Below are 20,999 nucleotides of genomic sequence, written 5' to 3'. Positions count from 1 at the left end.
ACGAACTCCTGTTTGCACAGATATATTTAGCGAATCTACAAAGTCCATTTCCTTACTTTTTGCAGCTACAGTTCGGGTCATTCCTTGGATGATTCCAGTGTTAGGTAGTCTACCAAAGCAAGTTTGGTGTCGCCATTTTCGTCAGTCCCGCATCGGTGCACATTAACGACAAAGGTAGCTTTAAAAGCTGTCATGACCTATCAAAAACTGATTTAAAGAGTATGGCAAGTGCCCATGAATCGATCTACCCAACTGCGTATTATAAGGAAATGTGGGTGCACTCTTCCCGCCGTGAACCCTTCAGATAGCTTTTGTTTTGCCAAGTCAGCGTAATCTTTTATTTTCTCATGGGGTCGGCCCGTGAGGACCATTGTACGGCGTATACTAACTGATCTGTAGACTCAAATCAGGCGTGGAATCGGGCTCCCTTGGTCTCAGAGTATTGTTCACTACAACTATTACTGAAGCTGCAAATTAAACCAGCACACTGAAGAAAAATTCGGTCACCGAATATAAAATGCCTTTTTCATTCTCTTTTGGGTCTCTCCTGGGTTTCTTTATGCCCTATTTGAGCCTATAGGTTAGTTAGTACACCTCCTACAATGGTCCTCGTGGGAACGATCCTATGAGAAAATAAAAAAATATTACTCCGGCTTGGCAAAATAAGCGGGTTCACGGCGGCAAGAATGCACGCGTGTTTCCTAATAATACGCAATTGGGTAGATCGACTCGTGGGCACCTGCCATACTTTTTAAATCAATTTTTGATAGGCCATGACAATTTCTAGTGCTACCTTTGTCATCAATGTGGATCGGTGTGGGACTGACGAAAACGAAAACTGATCAAACTTACTCTGGTGAGCTTTGCTCCTGCCCTCATTGTTTTTACTACGGATGTGCAGATGTAACTATATACGTTCCCATAACCGTAAACTGAAAGGCTTTTTGTTAATATATCGTTTGAGAATCCAATTAATATTTATCCGTCGCATTAGCCAATCAATTATTTATTCACTCTCGCCGATAGTTCTACAATAATCTGCCCATAAGCATGACTTGTGTCATATACACGCACAATCATCCATTAAGTTAAAGTTTAAGATGATCAATTACGCGTAAATCTTCTTGTTTAGTACGATCAATGCGCCAAAAACCCTAGTAAAGGTTCTGAGAAGCAAAAAAAAATATATGGAATCCATTATAAGTTTCTCAAGAACTATTACTTCGATTGCGAAACTTATAAAAAAAGCCGTGCACGTCGGAGCGTCTTGAGTAGCTTCTGTCAATTATTTGGCCCGCTATCAGTCTGCACCCACAGAGCATGTTGTTCAACCATAGAAAATATTTTTAGAATAAATACATAACATAATTGATGTAGAACCTTGTATAAAAAGCGATTTCGAAGTATATAACAGTGGTTCAGAATTTTGCTGCAAATTCTAAACAAGTAGAAATTAATACTTCGTAATGCAAGCCGTTATCAACCTGGCACTTGTATACTTCAATACGTTCGCATTCGTTCATTCATTCGCGCGGCAATGATAACCATAACCATACAAATACATTCACAGATTCATGCATTCATTCAGCCAAGTCCCAGCTAAACTAGCCGTCGTCGTCAGTAGCAGAAAAGCAGACGCTCTCCTTCTTCGCTCTTTTGTACGTTGTAAGCGAGCTGAATAGTCGTTGTTTCAGATGTCTTTGTTGGTTCTTTTGCGGTGGTGACTGTATAGTCGAGAATAGCGTGTTATTGTCCATACACGTCGAAGCGCAGCAATTAAGAAACTGACCTCCAATCAGTAACTGCGTGTTCATTCGCTCTGTGTTTTCGAGAATTAGAAACATCACTAGCAACGGAGAGTCTTGATGAGGGCTGCTTTTTCGTATTTATATGCTAGATTGTTATTACAGACGAATAGGATAGTCCAGACCACGGCGGCAGCTGTATCGCCAGCACGAGCAACAACAACAGCAGAGGTGCAACGTTGCGGTGGTGGGTGATTGGTGTGGTCGGTGTTTGGCCTGTCGGTGTCGTCGTCGTCTGTTCGTTCCTTCGTTTGTTGTTTGGTCGTGGTACTACTTCTCGTGGTTTTCTCGTTTGTTCGTTGATTGAATGGTTGTATATTGGGCTTGGTCGTCACATACTGGCCAACTACGCTTTATTTGCACTCTCTTGAGAGTTAGTAGTTCGCACATCTTCGTTAATAATCATTAGAAATTGCCACCCCTAGCTGGAACAGCTAGTAGTAACAATTCTGTAGAACTGAACGACGCTTTGCAGCGGAGCCAAATTGTATCTGGTTTTAAGTGGGCACAGTGGCCGCCGAATAGAAGGTTAGTAAATGATTGAATTTCATTTATACAATAATTACATTTTCTATTGTTATTCTTGTAGGTGAGATAGGGCCGGAATGGTAAGGAGTGACGAAGATTGTTACATACATTAAGATACATTAAATATTGAATGAAGGTCTGATGCTAACATAATACGCGCAGCCATCTTCCTCATGTCTTCATTTGTCACGCTGGTTATAGTTGACCGTCGCTTATTTGGTTTTATTTTACTCCATAGTTAGTCTATACTTAAATACAAACTGAAATAGTCGAACACCGACTAGATAATCGAACAATATAGTTCGAATGTTTTAGGCCTGACGGATCACGCACGCACACGCTCCAGCCAATGAGTCAATGCCAGCTATATAGGGCAAAAACGTCACTTGAAGAGAAGTTTGCTGAAATCGAGCGGTCTTATATTTTAAAGGCGAAAAATGAAGAGAGTAAGCAACCTATTTGGTCGCATTTGGGTCCCATGGGGCATATACAGATTAAAATTTGATTGCATATGTAGAAAAAAAGGACCATAGAAAAGGTGCCTGTGATAAAAAAGAAAGTGTCACACAGGTAGCAGCAGAGCTAACATACTCTGGTTTTTAAATATTTGATAACATGGTGATGGTTTTGCATAGTTTCGTTGTCTATATAAGGAAAATTAGTTAAGCGAAAAATAGCTTGTTTGAACTATCTGGTCTAAATAATAAAAAGTGTAGTCTATAATATATAATGTGTAGCTACGATGACGGTCTATGATACCTATTGTTTATATGAGTTTAAAGTTCCACACAATTGCAGATATTTATCTTATTTCATAGTACTAGATCAAAAGTTTCCATAAGAAAGCCTCATTAATGTTAAGATTTAAAAACATTAAAAACTCTTATGCTTTCTGTCTAGCCTCAGTCTTGTATGTATTGCTCTCGATTTTTTAAAAATATTCAGTCTATTTTTTGTGAATAGGTAATTTAGACGCAAAATAATTGTGTATTTAATGCAGATAATTTCGAAGCTAGAATCCTAAGATAGTTGCTTGATGACATGATCTGGAAATTTTGGTAAAGACATTTATTTTGGTCGTTTAGTGTTGAAATATCTTTACTCTTAAATTTGGTTTTCATAATTGATTTGTTGATAGTAGATTTAACCCCAAATTGCGAAAATTTTTTTCGAAATTAAGCTTGAAAATTTTTTGGCACTTGCAGTATTATAAACTTTTCTACGAACATCTAAACGAACCTATCTCACAATACGGGACTGAATAGTTCTCAAGTGAAAGTAACAATACTATTTAGTTGGTAGATCAGTAAGTTGTTCACCCAAAATTCACCCAGTTAATCTTTAGATTTAGTGGATACTATACCGCAGGGATTGTTTTGAAAATTTTATATATAATGAAAATGGCTGAAGACGTCAAAAAAAAACTGGACTCGGTGAATTAATTGTAGGAATCCCGATTTATGATTGAGATTCCTGAGTTAAATATGTCAGTTGTCCTATAATCAAATATTTTTTTTGTAGCGTAGGTGCCAAATTCGGATACAATTAAACCGCATTTTAGTTTTATTTCGTTAAGGAATATAAAACGACTTCACATAGTCTTCTTCGGGTTCTGCCCAAAGTCTTTAAAAAATATTTCGAAATATAGTGAAAAAATGTGATATATATTTGATGAATAATTGGTTTGAGGAGCAAGAATAATTTAATAATAATAAATAAACAATATAATAATAATAATAAATAAGCAATAAAAGCAGGTCCCACCTAATATTTGGAGTTCGTAAATCTCGATTGAATTTGACCAGAAGTACTCCACAAAAACCGTGCCATCTCTTTGGAACACAGTTTTTTTTAAAGAATTATTGCCTACTCAAGAAAGAATTGTACATTTGGGTTTACGCGTAATTACGAAAAATAGGCGTGCGGAACTAGCTCGTACTTCGAAAAAAGAGGACTGGATCGATGCAATCCGTGGATCATTTCAAATTAACCCGTTACATTATGGCTGCGTAAAGATTGTTACAACTTATTTTCTAGACTTTTGTGAGATGTTGATTATTTAAGTTATTAGTATTGTAAAATTTGCTAATTTGTAGCGAAGCATTTGTATGCTTTGATGGATTTGCATGTGCTGAAGATAACCATTGCCATGAATTAAATAGTGACTAATTGCCATTACAATTAGTCCAAAGCAACGGACATGTTGAAAGCAAAAGCAGTTTATCCCCTTTGTAGTTCAGTAAAAGCGTTCTTGTGATTTTACCCACTAAAAATTGTTATGCTGTCTTTTCAAATATGACTGTTGGTATTAGAATCGCGCACGATGACGCAGGAACGTAAAGGTTCTGTGGTAATGCAGGGCACCCTGCGGGACATCCTTACAGTGATTGAAAAGAAAATACGTAACCTCGAAAAGAGAAAGGTATGGAACTTCTTGTTTCTTATTATATTCCTATTATATGTTGCTATTATATAACTATTGCCAAATGCTTTGATATTTTAAGTTTAAGCAACTTGGCAAATTTCACCTAAGGTAGACCGATTTAATCATCTATACAGCAAAAAAAGATTGATTTTACGTTAAACATTATGTACAAGATTTTAGTTGAAGTATGCCTGTGTTCGACGTTGATAGAAATTAGCCTTTATGGAAAATAGAACCCGTATGCATTTGTTTAGCAATAGATCTCACCTAAAAACAACTTTTACGAAATCATTGGTTCGCAAGATAATCATTTTCAGTACTAACTAAATAATTTCGCTAAATTAGCTTTCAAGTTGGTGGTTTATACGAGACTAGTTGTAGGTTGAACCTTGGTTTTCTTTCTAAGGGCCGTCCATTGGTGAGGAAACGTATAAGTTTGGAATGAATTTATAGGTTTCTTTGTATATATTTGTATAAGTTCTTAGTTATGAGTGCGTTGGAAAGGGCAATATTAAAGCATGCATTGGAGTTCAAGAAACACCATTCAACTGTTTTTATATCTAACACACCGTCTAAATGACTGTTAGGTGCTATAGGGAAACCAAAATGTAAAAAATACTCCTAGATTCGCAAATAATCACGGGTAAATTGACGATGCGTCAGCGGTCAGTGTAGACAGGTTTAAAGTCGTAAAATGACCTCTTTTTCGTTTTATACTTATTTCAGCACTACTGTTTACTTGTTAAAGTACAGTTTTTAGATAGAACCAAAAATTAACCACTCAACTTTTAAAGTTAGGCGGAGAATTTGAGTTTGACCAAATTGTGTGCATTTGCGGTGCTAATTATCTTTTTGATTACCGAAAATGTGAACTGTCTAAAAGACAATGGAACTGGAGATTCAAGTGGGCAGATTATCATTCTTAAATCCAATTAATAGATCGTGATTCTTTGATCATATTTTTATTTTTAAATACACATCTGTAGGGCATATATAAAAGAAAAAACTCACCTCAAACTGTTTCGAATTTATTGAATTTCGATTTATTTCCACAGTGCTGGTTCGTATACTACACGAATGTAATAAGGAATTAATTCATTTATTTATAAATTAACATCTCCGAAATATTGCAAGGAAACTTCGAGTGCGTCACAAAATCGTTAAACAGGTCGTGCGTAGCTGCTTATAACGAATACCAATATGTGTACGAATTAACGCTCAATGTATTATAGAGCAAAATTTGGCAGTAAGCATGAGTTATAAATTCTTCCTTGATTATCTATGACTCTTTTTAGACTCGCTTGGAGCAGGTTGAGAAGGATGTAGAAATGGGAAAGGAGGTTAGTGAAAACCAGCGTTCAGCCCTCTCGAAGAAGGATCAGGTATAAATAATTTTTTTGCAGTATTTTGTGTCTTAAGTGCTTTATTCATTTACTTGTTTAGACTATAAATTGTTCCATAATCTTTCATTACCTAGAATTATTTTTTTAGAAAAATAGTTATCCATTATATTGATCTAAATTTATGCTATATTATGCACTCATTCTGCACGAAAACTTCCATACCATCGTTTTGACTTAGTGGATGTTGCAATATTTCGCTAAATTAGTTTGCTAGGGGAAATCAGCGGCGGCATGAAGTCCAAATGGGTAACCTTTCAAGCATTTCTTGATAAAATTTTTGAACTGGGTGAGGAGTCTTAGTTCAACGAGTGTTACGGTCCTGCAGTGAAACTCATATCCATTATGTATTGCCGCGATATACCTAAGATTTTTAATAGCTTTCGTGTTTTGTCATATTGAGATATTGACACTCAGTACACCATCACATAGCCTAAATTGCCTCTGAAGTTGTTGGAAACTATATGCATTTCAAAACCATTGTTTTTAATCACTTAAGGATTTGATACATTCTATTATATAGATTGTCTTAATCTACAAAATTAAGGGCAGTTTTATTGAACTTTATTTTAGAAAATAGATGTGTTATATTGGACAGATCTATTGATTTTTCTTCTTACTGTTATTGATATATTCAAGGCCTATGTTAGTATGCCTTCAAAATATTTTTTTGTTTTGGAACTTAACTTACCATAAAATAATTTGAGTCATCTAGTAGCTTATATTTGTACGTGTCGAAAACGGCTGTCCATAATTTTATACGAAGAGCAGATTAGGACATTCAACATGTTGACCGGAAATTTCGTAAAACAGCCCTGGTGTGCTTTGAAAAACATATTTCAAAATGAGAAACATACCAATTTCATGTTGTTCCTGCCTGTTGTTGTCTAAGCAGTCGGAATTATTTCATTAGATCTACTTGGGCGCTACGTTGTGGCCAATATTTTTTTAATGTCTAAGTTTAAATCTTTTGATTGTTAACCAAAAAAGAACGCTGTTGTTTTCAGAACAAGACCTTTTAGCATAAACTATATCAACTAATCGCATAGTACAGCTAAATTGTTCTCACCATATCAGCGAGAATTGCAGTAGTAGTTTCACTGATTCATTCATTATACTTTCCTTATGCAGAAACACAATTTGCACGTTAATGGAGTTCACCAAATAACGCTTTTCGGCTATTAATTGGAGCACACTCGCACTTCAATCTTGACCTCAAGTCACTAAAACGTAAAACTGGATGGTGTTAATAAAACTCTCTTTTTGTAAAAGAGCCTTCCACTTAGATATTAGGCCAATGGGATATCAATACGCACGAACGACAATCTTCAAAAATATAGAACGCCACTTTTTTACATTTCGGCAAGCATTTTGGTTCAGAAATTAAGATTGAGGAGTCGAAAGGTGTCTCTGTGGATTTCCAGTTGGTATTTAGAGATACCCCTGGCGAGGAGTTCTATGTAGACTTTCGGCCGCCTTTTTCTGAAGCAAAAAAGTCTTTCTGAAAATCCTATTACAACGCAGTTCCGCTCCTATAAGCTTTTTGCAGGTGCCTATAAGAAATTTAAGCAAAAAATCGCTCAAAAAACGATAGAAAATAAACTCCATAGACCAATTAAACTTAAAATTACATATTGATAAAATTGGTTAGACAGGTAGAAGAAGCTTTGAGCTGTCACTGGTAAGTTAGTCTAGTTTAAACAAATAAATTCTCTGTAGTGTGCAAAAGCAATTTGGTGACGGTAACGCGGTTTCGTTTAGTGCCAACTTCTGTACATCTGGACGCTGCATACCCAACAATGACAGGCGTTTAGAATACTCCGTCGAGCTCCAAAGGGAATATCTAACTTCCGTAAGGATGTGGATCACATGTAACAACATAACGTATTTCGAAGGGAGCGTATCATTATATGTGTGAGGTCTTGTCCATTTGCAAATTGTGTCTGCGCGTTCCATTGGAATGGAACATTGTGGAACACGGTGCAAACCGAAGCACCGTAACCTTATGCTAGCTTATTTGTATGAATTAATAAGTTCGAATATAGTCCCCTCTTCTGTTTAGATTCTTCACGGCAAAAGAGTCTTATGTAACCAATGGATACAAAAGAGAGTCCTCTGTAACCCATCGTTGCCTTTTTCCTTTCGTAGTATGTTTTTTTTCAAGTTTTCAAAGGAACTGCAGCCAACTAACGTTCTAAATTTTTTGACGGGTTATCGAACAGCTGAGTTATTTGTATAATAAACAGGCATATTATTCATATTTTTAACATGATCCCTTTAGATATCTTTAGGGAACTATCGAGAGCTTCTGAGTACAGTTTTATTTTATCTTAACGTTTTTGCAAACTACCGTTAACGTTTATTAGAAGGATGGCTGTAAAACGCCCACACGATCACTATCACGAACAGACTTACACTCATTGAGACAATTTAAGGGTGAGCGTGACCTGGCAAACGACCTGAGTCTTAGTATTCGGTTCGGCGAGCGGTTGGTACATTCATACATGCCGGCACCGTGTCAACTTCGCCATTGGAGCAAACCGTTATATACTTCACAGCCTGCCTCTATTATAGTGTTTCACTTTTGTATACGTTGTCAATTATTCTTAGGCAGTACGTAGGAACAAATGGAGTGCTTTTGTATGGTGAACGGGTTTACGAGGGACAGCTAGTCCTTTGTACGTTGCAGACTGGAGTAACCATTAAGTGAGAAAGTCATTTAGTGAGTGTGTTGAAAGTTCGGGAGATGCGCTCACCTTGCATTCGTAAATTTCTCATAAATGTACAATAGAATTTAAATAAATGCAAATTTCTTAAACCCAGAGAAGCTGATCTAAGCAGCAAACGTAATGATCATATTGTGTTGAAACACATTTAGATTCCATATAAAGTGAAGCTCAAAAAAGCATAGCTGTATTTTATATATAGCTGTAAATTACTGCTTATTTTTCGTTACTAATATATATTCTTAAACCGCCAGGCAAATTGTTACAAGCGAATTAAACCCGATAATAGAAATGAATAACTTTCGAAGTATGCGACGCGAGTGTATTTATATTGTGAATACAATCTTCAAGAAACTTGTAAGTGATAGTCAGTTAGGTTTATTACAAGGTAATAAACGGCGTTCAGAAGAAATATATCTTTCAGTCTAAAAATCATCGCTTAGTAATCAAGTTTTTGTTTATTGAAGGCTACAGCGCTGCGGAAATACACTGAAAATTGGTGGAGACATTAAACAAAGAGGTCTTAGGCACGTAATTGAGTGTTGAAGACAAGCGAAGGTAGCAAGTGTCGGGACTCAAAGAACAAGGTTATATTGCTACAGCGGAGGAAGCTTTTCACGAAAGCTGAACTTGGAGTTGCAAGTGCTTTATCGGCCAAAATTATAACGAAATACTGAAAATGCGGACTTTGAAAAAGTGGGACCTCTGTGAATTGACTCTAGGTCAATTGAGCATGTGTGTGGCAGAACTTTCATCGAGAAAAGACGGTCTGGAGCATACGATTGCTACAGACAAGGTATAGTTCATTCTTTACTGCCAGTCAGAGAGAAATCAGGCAAAAGGATGAAGTCGCCCTGAAAAGAAATGGAGCTTGACGACTGCGTCGAGTAGGTTTCGAACGTAAGGTAATGGTAGTATTTGGCATGGACATCAGACGCATCTGCTACTGTAAGATCTCACTGAAAGTAAAACGATGAATGTAGCCTGCCATTCCTAATTCCTCAAGAGGTTCATGGATCATTGGCACGCAATCGAAAGCACGCAGTCTAATTACACTTAGTCTAGTTATCGCCATGATTTCCTTGAAGAACCAAAGGAACGTCCAACGCTGGTTTCAACCCGTTTGTTCTTTAGGTCCGTGTAATTACGGCGTTTGCTATGTCCTAACGAGGGCAGCTAGCGGATAAGCTTATCTCACGATCAAGTTATTTCGAAAAACTATAGATTGAGAAACTACATATGGGAACAGGAGTGCTAGATATATGCCCGTCCAGAATTGTCAGAGCACTGTACAAGTACATCAAAAATGACTATATCCCTAACATATATCATCAATAATTCAAACCCAACTGATTTAAAAGTTATTCAGTTTTAAAACCTATCGTATTCGCTTGTAATAATCTAATACATTATTAATTAATCAGATCAATAGTATATGCTCAACTGGCATATAATCGATACATATCTGGTAGCATATGTTTGTACACGTGTTTTTACAATACAATTTGCAGAAATTAATTAATACGTGAGCTTACAAAAACTAACAAAGTACAGAAGTAGAATAAACAATATTTGAGTTATGTATCGTCTAAAATCTTACCTCGATCTATTACAACTTCGAGGCTCCTATCATAGCTACAACTGGTACGTTATTAAGCGTATACGCATTACAGCGCATTCGAGTGTATACATAATCATATAATTTTGCTCGCACCATTTAGAAATCTGGTGTACAGTAAAATGCGGCTTTTATCAACGGAAAAATTTTTTTAAATGTTTATTTAAAAAAGTTGGTAGAGAAATTAATGTTAGTTCTCTGTTTTACTAAGTTTTCACTTTTTGATTATATATCTTTTTCAAATTATGTTAATAATATTGCCGGCCCTAATTCGTAGTGGTGATATGAATCTGCAAGAATCGAGAAGAAGGCTCATTCACCATCGTGTTTCAACTTATCAATGATAACATTTTTTCAATTTCTGCTGGGTAGATCTATTTGTTCGATTATTGGTACCAGCTTTTTGGGTATAATATTCGATGTAGACTCTTTAGGCTTTAGGTTGTCAATAGCTGAATGTGCTAAGACCGCTCGCAATTATATAATACGGAATTACGGGCTGTTATTAAAAGATCCTGTTCTTGTAAAAATAGTTTTGCATCTTAATTACTGTAGTTATCACGGTTATATGGTCGCCGCTTTATCCTAGCGACATGAATCTATTAAAAGGTATACAGGTACTGTTTCACTGACATTTCTTATTAACACTTTCGGCTAAAGAAGGTAAGTTGCGGCGAACAAAAACAGATTTACATTTTTATTTTAAGAAAATCCCTAGAAGACATTACATAGAACAGGCAGAGTTTCAAAGCTGCGTTTTCCGTTATCTACACAAATGCCAGAATTGCATACATTAACTTGAAGGAAATTTTTGATAATTAATCCGAGTAAAGCATTATTTGACGTAATTTTTTGGTAAAATCGTATTTCGCCGTATAACTCTTATACCATTGATCTATATTTATAGGTGTCAGATATGCTAGAAGTGTGCCGGGATTTTTTGCAAACGGCAGAACAGTTGGCAAAGAACGAAGAAGCCGTCGCGCGTACCCGTGCGAAAAAGGAACAACGCGAAGCTAATCAGAGAACCATTGATACCCTTGGAAAGGTATTGTTCAATATAAAAGAAATCTGACGTGTCTTTGTATGCTCGTTCCAATAATTATGATCTTATCCAAAGAATCCCTTATAGTTGTAAAATATGTCCACTGCAGAAAGTGTAATGTTGTAACTATATTACATTAAACGAAAAGCCAAGTAAGGTGAAAATAAGAAGCCTTTGATATAAAGGCCGCGATCTAGCATACACATTCACCTTTCATGAGAAAGAAAAAGTTTTAAGTGTCAGTTTAATTTAAAAGACTCTATAAGATCTAATTATGACGGTGAATGTTTGCCAACATCGTGCTTAATAGAAGTCTTATAGTACTGAATCCTCTTCAGCAGAAGTCATTGTAAAAAAAGAATTGAATAACATTATTTATTATAATTACACACGTTGTGTAGTATGAAAAATTAATCATAAGCTAAGAAAGATTTCAATTCTTTTCCAAAATCTGTTTTAGGTTAGGATCTGCAAGTCAATATGCCAATTTGGATTTGGCGACAAAATGCGCTTTGCAGAAGTCGAGTTTTCATTCCGCTAGTCATTGCTTTTTCCTTAATAAGCAAGGGTGGAGGCATATGATCGTAAAATCACAGTATAAGATCTTATCCTTCGCTAAACATCAATGGGCCGGTTCGTGGTGCATACGCAAGATGTTTTTAACATCAGCTAATATTAGTTGGCAAGCGCAATATTTGGTTCAATTTGGAGGGCTATAGAAGTATACTGTCAGCCGTAAAGAATATTATAATTGGTTTGTTTATTTTGGGTTATTAAAGGTTGTCAATGCGCTTATAATTACAGAATACCGTGGAATTTCTGCTACCAAATTTGTTCTATATTGTCATGTAAAACAGGTTATACATTTAGTTGAACCATGGCTGCCAAACTAATATGAGGATTCTGCTGTTGTCAACTTTGGGTAGGCTAAGCATTTACCAAAGTCGCAGTACCTGACATTCGTAAGCATAAATGGTGGTTAATAGACAGGAATGGTGTGGCAATATAAAGACTTTAAGATATACATCTTGAAGTCTAACGTGTTAACGTGTGGCCAGGCCTTATTCCCTTAATGGTCTATAACGTCATATTAAATTACAACGCAAATGAATGCGTACAATAATGTAGCCATTGGACTAGGTGGTCTGTGTGGTCACAACAATTAGACTGGAATGTGAGGATGGATGAGGCCAAAAGAGTGCAATCAAAAGTGAATAGTTTAGTACAAGCAATCATAAAAACACCTTCCGTGGTGGTTTGTTGTGGTGAACTATCGGAAAACTTCACTATGAAGATAGCTGCGATTCACGTGCCAGGCTAAAGTAGAGGCAATGCTATTTATGATCGGGAAGACATAGAAGAATGTGAACCTTCGATAAAAGACCTTGTGCGTATGCGTATCTGTTATGCCAGCGGTCGCGGAAAAGGGTTGGAGAACAAGTGACAAACTCCGCCCGACTCCGTAACCACGCAGTGTTTTCGTAATGGGGGCAAGTGATCTTATAAAGAGAAAAAGAACAGTTGTCAAATCGCCGGCGGTATTTAGTGACGTTGAAAACGGCAAGCCATATGCTGGGGTACATGCATGTATGGCGTGGTTGAACAGTACTTCGGTATTATCGGTAGAATAAGTCGAGTTTACATCAATAACAAATCAGTTTTAAATGTATTTTTACGGTAATAGTGGAATACTGGTATGAAAGCGATATACAGCTGTGACTTAATCCTAGTTATAGAAAAAGTAGCCAATATTCTTTTTTTTAGGTGATGCGCTTACAATTTTTGCTCGGCGAGGCTCTCCGTCGAGAAGAATCCGATGACGATAATCGAGCATTAGAAGCGCTTCGTCAATCTGTTGATGAAGCGAGCGCAAAGGATTTCGGGAAAGTTGCTGAACTTTGGTTAAATGTACTTGAAGCAAAGCCTAAGGAATTCGTTGCAGGTGTCACGTTTGAGGTACGTAAACTATGATAGTCCCATTTCCTTAGCCTAATGATGGATTAGTTTTCATTCATTGTAAAAATAACTTTGTAGAAACCAGTTATAATATTCAATGCACCAGTCTTAGCACATGATCAATGGTCGAAGAAGGAAAACCTTTACTGATGAATAATATGCTGTACAATGAGCCCATTTTGTACTAGTTTAATTATACACAACACAAAATGAAGCTTGTCCTGTCATATGAAAAAAGCGCGCCTGAAATTCAATAATGGATCAGACAATAAAAATATATGTGCATCTTGTTGACCTGGATTACTAACAAATGTTCCACATAGCTAATTTCAGTTCAATGTTCAAAATTACCGAAATTTTCCTTGAAAATAACTAATCCTTAAGAAATAAGGAACCTTTAATACGATCTCGTTTGTAACTTGTGCCTTCATGGTGAGAATGATAGTCACAACGAAACATGACATCAGTCAAGAAAAGAACCGCTTTTCATGAGATTATTTCCTAATGATGACGAAACCGTAACTATATGCAAAAATATGCCAGCGGATAAACACTCATTAAACAACAAGACTGAAACTTTTTACGATTTTTATTCTTCATGCTTGCTGCACTGTTGAATCACTAGATACTATAAAATAGAGCTGAATCATATTTAAAGTTGTCAAAATATCAATAGACGGATTTCGTCAAGTTTTCCTATTTACACTACGTATTTTTTTGTAGAACACGGTGTTTTGAAAATCAGTCTATGTAGCTGTTAGATTTCCATCTTTGAAAATCGCTTTAAAAATAGTGCATTTTGCTTTCACTCCCGAAAGCGAAAAGGCTATTGTTAAAAAATAAATTATTAGAAACATCTGTGTATTTAATATTCGGGCCGGGAATTGGCAGACCGCTAATTTTTACTAAGCTAATTTTAATAGTAAGCACGTTGAAACCTTAGTTATTTTATAAAAAGGGAACACCTACTTCTCAGCTGGGAGTATCAATACTAAATGGCTATAAAACGGTGAGAACCTTACCATGTATAAAAATCATTTGTTTTCTTCATAAACATGTAATGCATTTAGTAACACATAATTAAACCGTTTCACCCTTATTATTTTTGTTGTTACGATTGTTATTATAACTATTTCACTTCTAGGCTGTACACGCAAAACTGTCTTCAATGGGTGAACTACTGGCTAAGTTGGATGAGGTATCACTATGTACGGACGGTCTAGAAAATTCTGGAAAGAACGAGGGATTCGGGCCTTTAACTAATATTCGCGGCGATTCGCCTTTAAACCCGGACGCCGTGATATCGGACATGGAATCCACAACAGGTGGCATCGTGGAAACCCAGCCCTCAGAAGAACCGCCGTCCATGCATAATGTGGGATCAGCTGGAGACCAACATCAACAGCTCCCTCTCGAACAGACAGATAGCTTTTCGACTGTGACAGCCCCCAGTATGCAACAACTTCAGCAACAGATCCATGACCAGCAAATGGCTTCTACTCACCACGCCGTTTCCCCTGTACCCGCAGTTCATCACCACCCTGCTGCCGTAAGTGCATGATTATTTTCCATCTAAAATTTACAATATTATATTAAGGTTTTTAGATCAACTTTTATATATTATACGCGCGTGAGTTTTTCGGCCCCGTACTAGCTTCATCGTAGCCCTCTATAGTATTACAAAGCGTCCAAAAAGTCACACAACCCTATAGGAGGCTTTACAAATTTTGTTCTTCCGAAAATACCGATTCAGGAAAATAGTAAGCAAAAAATTTTAAAATCGCCAAAAGCTAGGCTTTTTAATTGCTATTAGAAAATTACAAAACTGAATCGAAAAAACAAATTAACCCATTACCTATAGAATTTTGTTGTTACTTTTAAAAAGTTCTATGTAATAGAGAAAAAAGATTGATTATCAAAATATAAATGCAAAAGTGAAAAAAAGTTTTTTCAAGATATAAACTCTTAGGTTGCCTCTAATAGGGCTGCGTAAGTCTCTGGACGAACTGTATCCTCCTAATTAGTCGGTTTTATGGGTTACTTAGGAGGGCACTCAAGCGTGAAATTATTGGTCATCCGCGCAGGAAGTGGTTCCTTTAAACGAGTGTTGCATTGCTTATTGGCATCTATTGGTCAGTGAGACTATTGAGGAGCGGTGATTTGCATAGGCTAATTGTAAATAAGGGGTTTAAGTAAAGTATTCCAAAAATTCACGAAGGGTACAACGTCCCCTTTGGTTTCTGCTATTACCTCTGAAAAAGATGCCAGTGCCCTTGATTTTTGATCGGCAGCGTTTGAAAGCATTGCTATATGCCTTTGCTACCCACGTGCTTGAAGGCAGTGTGTGTACATCTTGTATTAATAGATTCTACTCAAGGGCAAGAAGGGCGGTGAAGACATGTTCTGTACGGTGGCCTTCTACTCGCACGCTCCGATTGACGACTACCGATATCTCCTGCCGCCTCGCGAACTTGTGCCTCCTATTCCGCAGGTTATAAATCATCAGAGTGCTCATCCGGCGCCGCATCCTGGTGTTCACCATGGGACTAGTCACGGGCATCATCCCAGCCATGGTGGCCTTATGGCAGTTATTCCCGGTATGAATGTCGTCCCAGTGTCACCGGTGCAGGAACAGCAGTCACAGTCATTAAAAGAGGAGAATAATGGTGATACGATTCAGTTTGGGTCGGTTGAAAATGCACTGACCGTTCAATCTCAACAGCATCACATACAACCACCTCACCATATCAACGGGACTCCATGTTGTGCTACCGAGCCGAGCCCCGCTGTTACGGTACCGGATTTAGATTCCATGTTTGAAGATCGTGAGTTTGATTTCTTTCAGGATGACCAGTTGCCATCGACATTTTCTAATGCGTCTCCGTGCTCTGCTTTAGTACGTGTGCCCTCATCATTAGCCAGGTATTACGATCACATGCACCCGTCGAGCAAAGGGTCACAATCATTAACTGTAGATAAAAACCTCCCCATTGAGAAGCAAAGAGAAATCTACGAGGATTGCAAAAGAATGGAAGAAAACTTGTTTATGCTCCGACAAAAGTTTGCACAAGGGTTAAAAAATACGAGAAGTGATGACACACAACAACAGAACGGAACTACGGAAGGGCAAAAAGTCGATGCCACGAATGAGATTCGTATAGCAGAACAACATCCGCAACATGGATATAACGCCAGAGATAACAGAAGATCTCCAAGAGACAACAACAGTCGCGGAGACCACCATGATCAGAGTCAGCAACAGCCGGTGCACAAGGGGAGCAGTAATAATATCGGCTACTATCGAGGAGCAAGTGCCGGTGGTAGCCGCGGCAACCGCAGCGGGCACAAAGGTGGCCATTACGCTGATTCAAGTGGACGAAACAACTGGTCAGATAATCGGAGAGGCGGAGATAACAGCAGTAACAGTCGAGGGAACTCCTCTTGGAATGGCCGTAATGATCGAGCTGGGTATACTAACGGACCCCGGCATCATGGGGGCAACAATGGCGGGGGCTATGGCAACCGGAACGGCGGTATGATGACCCGCAGAGCGTAAGAACTACGGAGTTTAAAAGGAGAAATGAGGGAAAGCAACGAAGTTGTCGCAGTGATTGTATAGGTAGCCCGTGGTAGAATGCAAGGAGATGGAAGAGAAATAGGGTGACTTGTGGACGTCAACACAATAGAGGTAACAATTTCGGCTAGAGGAAATTACTATGAGGTACCGACGACAAGTGATAATGGTGACGAGAATTGTAAATTGCAGAAAATAATTTTTACCTGCTTTGAAAAAAAGATTCGGTGGAAATGGTAAGGTGGTAGAAAAAAAGAAAAGTGATATGCTATAAATAATGTTTAAACTGTCTCGGTAGATAGCTATGCCGTTGATACCGATATTTAAAATATGGTAGTAGGCGTTACTTATTTCTGATTAAACAAGGCAACGTTGCACATAGAAGTCAGGCAGTATACATAGTTGTACTTTTGTAGTTTGAATCATTTGCTCTTTTGTGGCATGAAGAAGTGAGCGAACGCAATAATTTTCCATCTATTTCCTTCTTATAGATATCGTTACTCTCCTGAGGGTTCGTTTGGCTTTGACCCCCCCCCCCTTTTGTTTTTCTAAATTGACGTTCGTCCATGACTGTTTGAGTGCTGCAATAGAATACTAAGAATTTAGTGCAACACCTGTAATAGTATCTCTACAACTATGCGCGAACAAGTTGCACCATAATGCAGAAGTGTCCTAAAAGTGTGATACACTGAGACATAACCCCACGAGTCACCCGATTATGGATGATAAATGAAGCAAGACTGCTGCCCATAATTATTATATTGATACATTAGAACTCAAATCCAGTATGCGGTAATAGTCGCTGGCTAAACTGATTGGTGTTGATGGACGAAGTTCTCACTGCTACATTTTGTTCGTGGAATTACAGAAATATTTTGAGACTCTCGCAATGGCCAATGAGTGTAATCCTCTGCGATCGAATAAATAGCGTATATGCATCCTTCATTCTCCCTTTAAATTTAGTTTGCAAAACTGATTACAGGACACTTAAAACGACCTAACATAATGAGAACATACCTACCTGTAAGACGTCTGGAAGTGGCATACGGACGGATTGATTATTATCCGAATATTCGTTTGTACTTTGCACTCGTCTGAGTCCCTAACCGCCTAAGATATAATCACCAAATCTCAGTATTCGAGATGATTAGTTATAGAACAGTCTGCGTAAACTTATTGCGAATAATATGTATAATTGTTTTGAGTAGCGACAAAAAGGCTACATTGGCGATGTCATCTAGATAATTAGAGGAGAGCGTATTTATTTGTTGGTATCTGTATGATTATATCAAATATATTTACGCTGTTGTTGTAATGGACACAACCCTTCTTCTTCGTGCCTATTATCTTACTGTGCTTTCTAGTAGGTAATATTAAAGGAGCAGACGCATGTTTTTGATACATTACATTTATTTCAATAGCTTAAGGTAAATCCTTTTGAACGACAGCGAATGATCTTAATTGTTCTGGCAGGATTTAGGCGGCTACTGCATGTTTGGCAACCGCATCTTGTGATTTGGGAGATATATCGTATTATCATTTAACATGCGAGATCTCTCGTTGGATCTGTCGGATCAGCATAAGTAAAATCTTTGTTCATCATGGATCTAGTAGAACGTACGAAATTTAGTAATTTCCCGAGGGACTCAGACAGGCTTCAAGTTAGTCACTTATTACATTAAACACGCAGGTTAGTTGTATTCCTGTTTTTGTCTACAAGATTAGAAAGGATAATACGAAGCTTATTCCTTTATTTGAGCGTTATTTTATATAGCGCTGTAAACGGTCCATAGGTTATTAATCGATTAAAAAATAAAGTGCATTTGAGATCATTTGCGGCAAATCACACATGTATTCTAACTAAACGCACTATGGTTATGGAGGTTATCGATTATTACAGATCGTAGCTTAGTTGTTTAATACATCAACTGCTAATAGCATCTAATTTTGCTACACATCTCTATGACACATTTCTCAACGCATCGTCTGCTGCTTCCAAAGGCGACAGTTCTTTGTTTGAATCCGTATCCCATACGGCCACAGGTGGATTCCATTTGTCCTCTTCTGGATAGCTATATAGTGTTTAAGGGGGAGCAACAAAGATGTTTGGCAAAGATGATCTGGATCGCCTACAATAACAGCATTATTAGCATTTCTACGCTTTGGCCAACTTTAACTGAATAACAAGCTAATGTTAATTCCAACTAGGCTGCTTTTGTCAGCTTACACGGCTTGTCCGTGTAAAGGTATCACGTTAGTGGAGAACACGTAGTCCATTTTATGCGCGATAGTTTTCACTGCAGGGTAAAGAATAGGTGTTGTGGAATTATCGCATCTGTATGCACGAACTTCATCACCAGCATAATAACGTGGTGACGGAAAAGATCTCCATACCACTCTTGAAATATAGTCTGCTCGCATCAATTTTCCATCTCCGACCTCTTCTTGTCTTTATTATATTAGCTACCAACCAGTCCTTGACATGCAATCGTCAGTATTGGAAAGATAGCGACAGAAAGATCGATTGTAATAATGGTGGGTGGGTGAATGTGTGTGTGAAAGAAAAGCAGGTTATCGTTGCGGCTGAGTGAGACGCACCAGGGTCAGAAAAATAACGTTGTATTATTAACTTATTCTTACATACCATGTAATTAGCAAATGTTGATGGAGAGAGAAGCAAAGATGGAATCCTCACTAAATGAATACACCTATTACCAACACAGAAATATCGAACGTTTATACGTTACATAATATAACATAACTAAAATAAAGCGAGAGGGGACACTGAAATATAGGTGTAAAGAGTTATCATATTATTGCTATTATTACCATTATTACAATTAGTAGAGAAAATAAAAATAGTACTTACAATGCCGACTATTCGAGTAAATGGTTCTCATTATGTAAGTGTATATATATATATACGATATTCTAGTGTAGTAAAATGTCAGATGTGCTATATTTTTATTGTGCTACAAATATAACGTCACAAAACAAAGCAAGCTTAATATAGAGAAATTTATAAAGTTCTTTTTAGGTTTTTATCATGAAAATTATAAATAATATTTAAACAGTTTGTCTTATCCTAGGTCGTACGTTAAGCCAGATCTTTTCGCATATTCAGAACCGCGAGTTTCTGCACAGTTTGGACAATGCATGCAAGACGGTGTTTCCATTGTAGTTTCACATTTTCTTTAGACTCCGCCATCGCTATGTCCTATCATAATAATACATTAAATGTGTCATCAAATAAGAACGGCAGTGCGATGACATGTATGAGAAAATCCACAGTGCGGCTAATTAAGACAGCACTATACCCTATTGCAATAGTATTATTTTTTATATTCCATTGATTTACTATATATAGATCGTTTCCCTGCTAAAGAGGCTGCATTTTACTAAAAAATACAGCCACAATATGCAAATCAAGTTGCTTAAAGAAACTGTTGATTATAAAACTAAATCGAACTACATAAATAATAAAAATAAAATCAGACATCGTCAAAACTAACAAGGGTTTAGCCAATTAAATACAAGGCCAGGTAGTAATGGACATAATTTGGAAGTGCAGGTAGTATAATAGTCTACTTTAGATAGTTTATACGTTTTGGAACCAAAACTGAATTTGTATTCCTCGTTTTTGATTTGATCGTGATTGATTTGATTTAAGTTCGTTAATAGTGCATTTTAACGCCTTTTCTATACAAAGTTACTATGTAGGTAGATGAGCATGTAAAAAATCCGAATTTAGTCCGAAGTAGCAAAATATGGCCATTATAATAAGCGATTGTTTCCACCAGATAATAGTATCGGATTTACGATTATTTCAAGGGACCCTCAGCATTAATTTCACAGTAACTGCTGTTGCATTAGTCTTCTTATGGTAAAATGGCTGTGACAGCAGTAGTTAAGGGCAAGGGCC

At 37.2% G+C, this 20,999-nt stretch overlaps 1 protein-coding gene across 2 annotated transcripts; it reads left to right on the top strand.

Annotated features, from left to right (window-relative positions):
* Positions 1-1,643: 1,643 nt before the first annotated feature.
* LOC111266704 (uncharacterized) lies at positions 1,644-19,957 on the top strand. 2 transcript variants are annotated; one of them, XM_022844417.2, is made up of 7 exons: positions 1,644-1,992; positions 4,646-4,755; positions 6,054-6,140; positions 11,410-11,550; positions 13,312-13,503; positions 14,648-15,052; positions 15,995-19,957. In XM_022844417.2, the coding sequence occupies exons 1-7, from the start codon at positions 1,866-1,868 to the stop codon at positions 17,057-17,059; spliced, it is 2,127 nt and encodes a 708-aa protein (XP_022700152.1). In that variant the 5' UTR covers positions 1,644-1,865; the 3' UTR covers positions 17,060-19,957. The 2 variants fall into 2 exon arrangements, with proteins under 2 accessions (XP_022700152.1, XP_022700162.1); XM_022844427.2 differs by having other exon boundaries at positions 1,645-2,333.
* Positions 19,958-20,999: the final 1,042 nt, after the last annotated feature.

This window comes from Varroa jacobsoni, unplaced genomic scaffold (assembly GCF_002532875.2).
Source record: "Varroa jacobsoni isolate VJ856 unplaced genomic scaffold, vjacob_1.0 scaffold_119, whole genome shotgun sequence".
Taxonomy (NCBI): Eukaryota; Metazoa; Arthropoda; class Arachnida; order Mesostigmata; family Varroidae; genus Varroa; species Varroa jacobsoni.
Note: the sequence above shows the minus strand (reverse complement) of the source record. Positions and strands in the feature narration are given on the sequence as shown.